A 1,627-nucleotide genomic window follows, 5' to 3' on the forward strand; every position below is an offset into this window, starting at 1 on the left:
CTTCCTGCCCTGTGGGCCCTGGGGGTGTCCCCCCTCCCCCCAGGGTGTCCCCCCTCCCCCCGGGGTGTCTGCTGCAGTGACCCAGGCAGCTGGGGGACGTCAGTGGCAGTGCGAGTGAGGCCAGGAGGGCTGGGAGCAAACCGCTTCCCAAAATAGCTCCGATAAGCACAGGGCGGGAGGGCCAGCCAGGCCTCCCTCCTCCGTCTGTTCCTCCTCGGGGGGCCGTCCCGGGTCACACCCATGCCCCCTGAGCCTGGGGACCAGCCTGCGGTGCACGCGGCTGGGGAAGGGGGGTGCTGGAGGAGGCAGCTGGGACTGGAGTTGTGTCGGCAGGGACGGGGTGGGGGGAGGCGGCCGGCGGGAGGGGCTGGCTCNCCCTTCCCCACCCCTCCCAGGCTGCGAGCGGGACCGCCTGGCCTTTGGCTTCTGTGAGACCCTCCGCCTGCTGGGCCGCTGCCAGCTGCCTGCCGTCCGCACCCAGTGCTGCTGCTGGTGCCCCCCNGGGACCCCTCCCCCAAGAAAAATATTTTTTTAACAGTTTGCATAACATTATTATTATTATTCATAAACGAGCACTATGGTTTTAAACGCGCTTTGCCTTCTCGTGGATCAGGACGATTTCAGGTCAGACGCGCTGCCCTCCAGCCTCCCGAACCACCGCCCTGCACGTGCTCCTCAGTGAACCCCAGGAGGCGCGTGCTGGCGGCCGAGGGAGTTCTTCGGGCAGGACTGCAGCTTTGCAGAGGCTGGCGGGGGCGGGGGCGGGGGGGGGGGNCTGGGCCACACTCTGCCCCCCCTTCAAGCCCCCGGCCCACCCCCTGCCTCCCACGTCCCCACTCCAGGAGAGACCTGTGTTCCACAGTGAAGGGGTCGCACCCTCCCTCGAGCAGTGAGGCGTCTCTGGTCTGCAGCAGGGACTGTGCCCGGGGATGACGGTGGTGGGGTCTGCGAAGCCCCCCTTCCTGGCCCTCCCCGCTCCAGCTGTTACCTGCACCGGGGGGAGATGGGGGTCCAGGTAGGAGCATCGGGCGGCCACATCCCTACCGGCCCCAGCTTGTCCCTTTCCGACATCTCCGTGCTTAGAGACGGGCTTGGGGCGGCCCCAGCTGCTGGGCTCTGGCTACACGGCCCCCTTCCTGCCAGGCAGACCCAAGTCCGTGGAGCCAGACGCGAGCACAGTGGGTGGCAGGCGGGCACGAGGTGGTCTGGAGAGCGTTCTGGGCTCTAACCAGGAAGGAGGCTGGGAGGGGGTGAGGCCCCAGCCCTTACCTCTGGCCCTAAGCCTTGGACTTGACCTTCTTAAACTGTGCTCACAAGTCCTAGTCCTGGAGGGTGTAGACCCCTTCTCCACGTGGGGGACACTGCGGTTCAGAGAGGCCAGGCCTCCTCCCCCATTCAGGTCCCCAGCCTGTGCCAGGCACGTCCCGTAACGCACATGGTGGTCCTCGGGCTGGGGGAGCGACGGCCAGGCGGCCACTTGTGCGTCAGCTGAAGGCACCAGCAGGTGTCTGTCCCGGGGACTGGGACCCCCGGGGAAGGCGCGGAGGGAGTGGTGCCCAGCTGCTCTCCCGCTTCCCGTTCTCCAATCGCACCCCTTCCAGTAAGAGGCTCCGCGTGGGTCTGGGTC

General features: G+C 67.4%; 2 protein-coding genes across 2 annotated transcripts in view; both read left to right on the plus strand.

Moving 5' to 3' along the window:
• The window catches only part of ADAMTS7 (ADAM metallopeptidase with thrombospondin type 1 motif 7), a 27,056-nt gene extending 26,521 nt beyond the window's left edge, over nt 1-535 (plus strand). The window contains 1 exon segment of the mRNA XM_077774250.1: nt 396-535. Coding sequence (XP_077630376.1) covers nt 396-535 — 140 coding nt within the window.
• The window catches only part of IDH3A (isocitrate dehydrogenase (NAD(+)) 3 catalytic subunit alpha), a 207,535-nt gene that overhangs the window by 90,702 nt on the left and 115,206 nt on the right, over nt 1-1,627 (plus strand). The window lies entirely within an intron of this gene.

The sequence above is a fragment of the Crocuta crocuta genome, unplaced genomic scaffold, assembly GCF_008692635.1.
Source record: "Crocuta crocuta isolate KB4526 unplaced genomic scaffold, BGI_CrCroc_1.0 scaffold7, whole genome shotgun sequence".
Classification (NCBI taxonomy): Eukaryota; Metazoa; Chordata; class Mammalia; order Carnivora; family Hyaenidae; genus Crocuta; species Crocuta crocuta.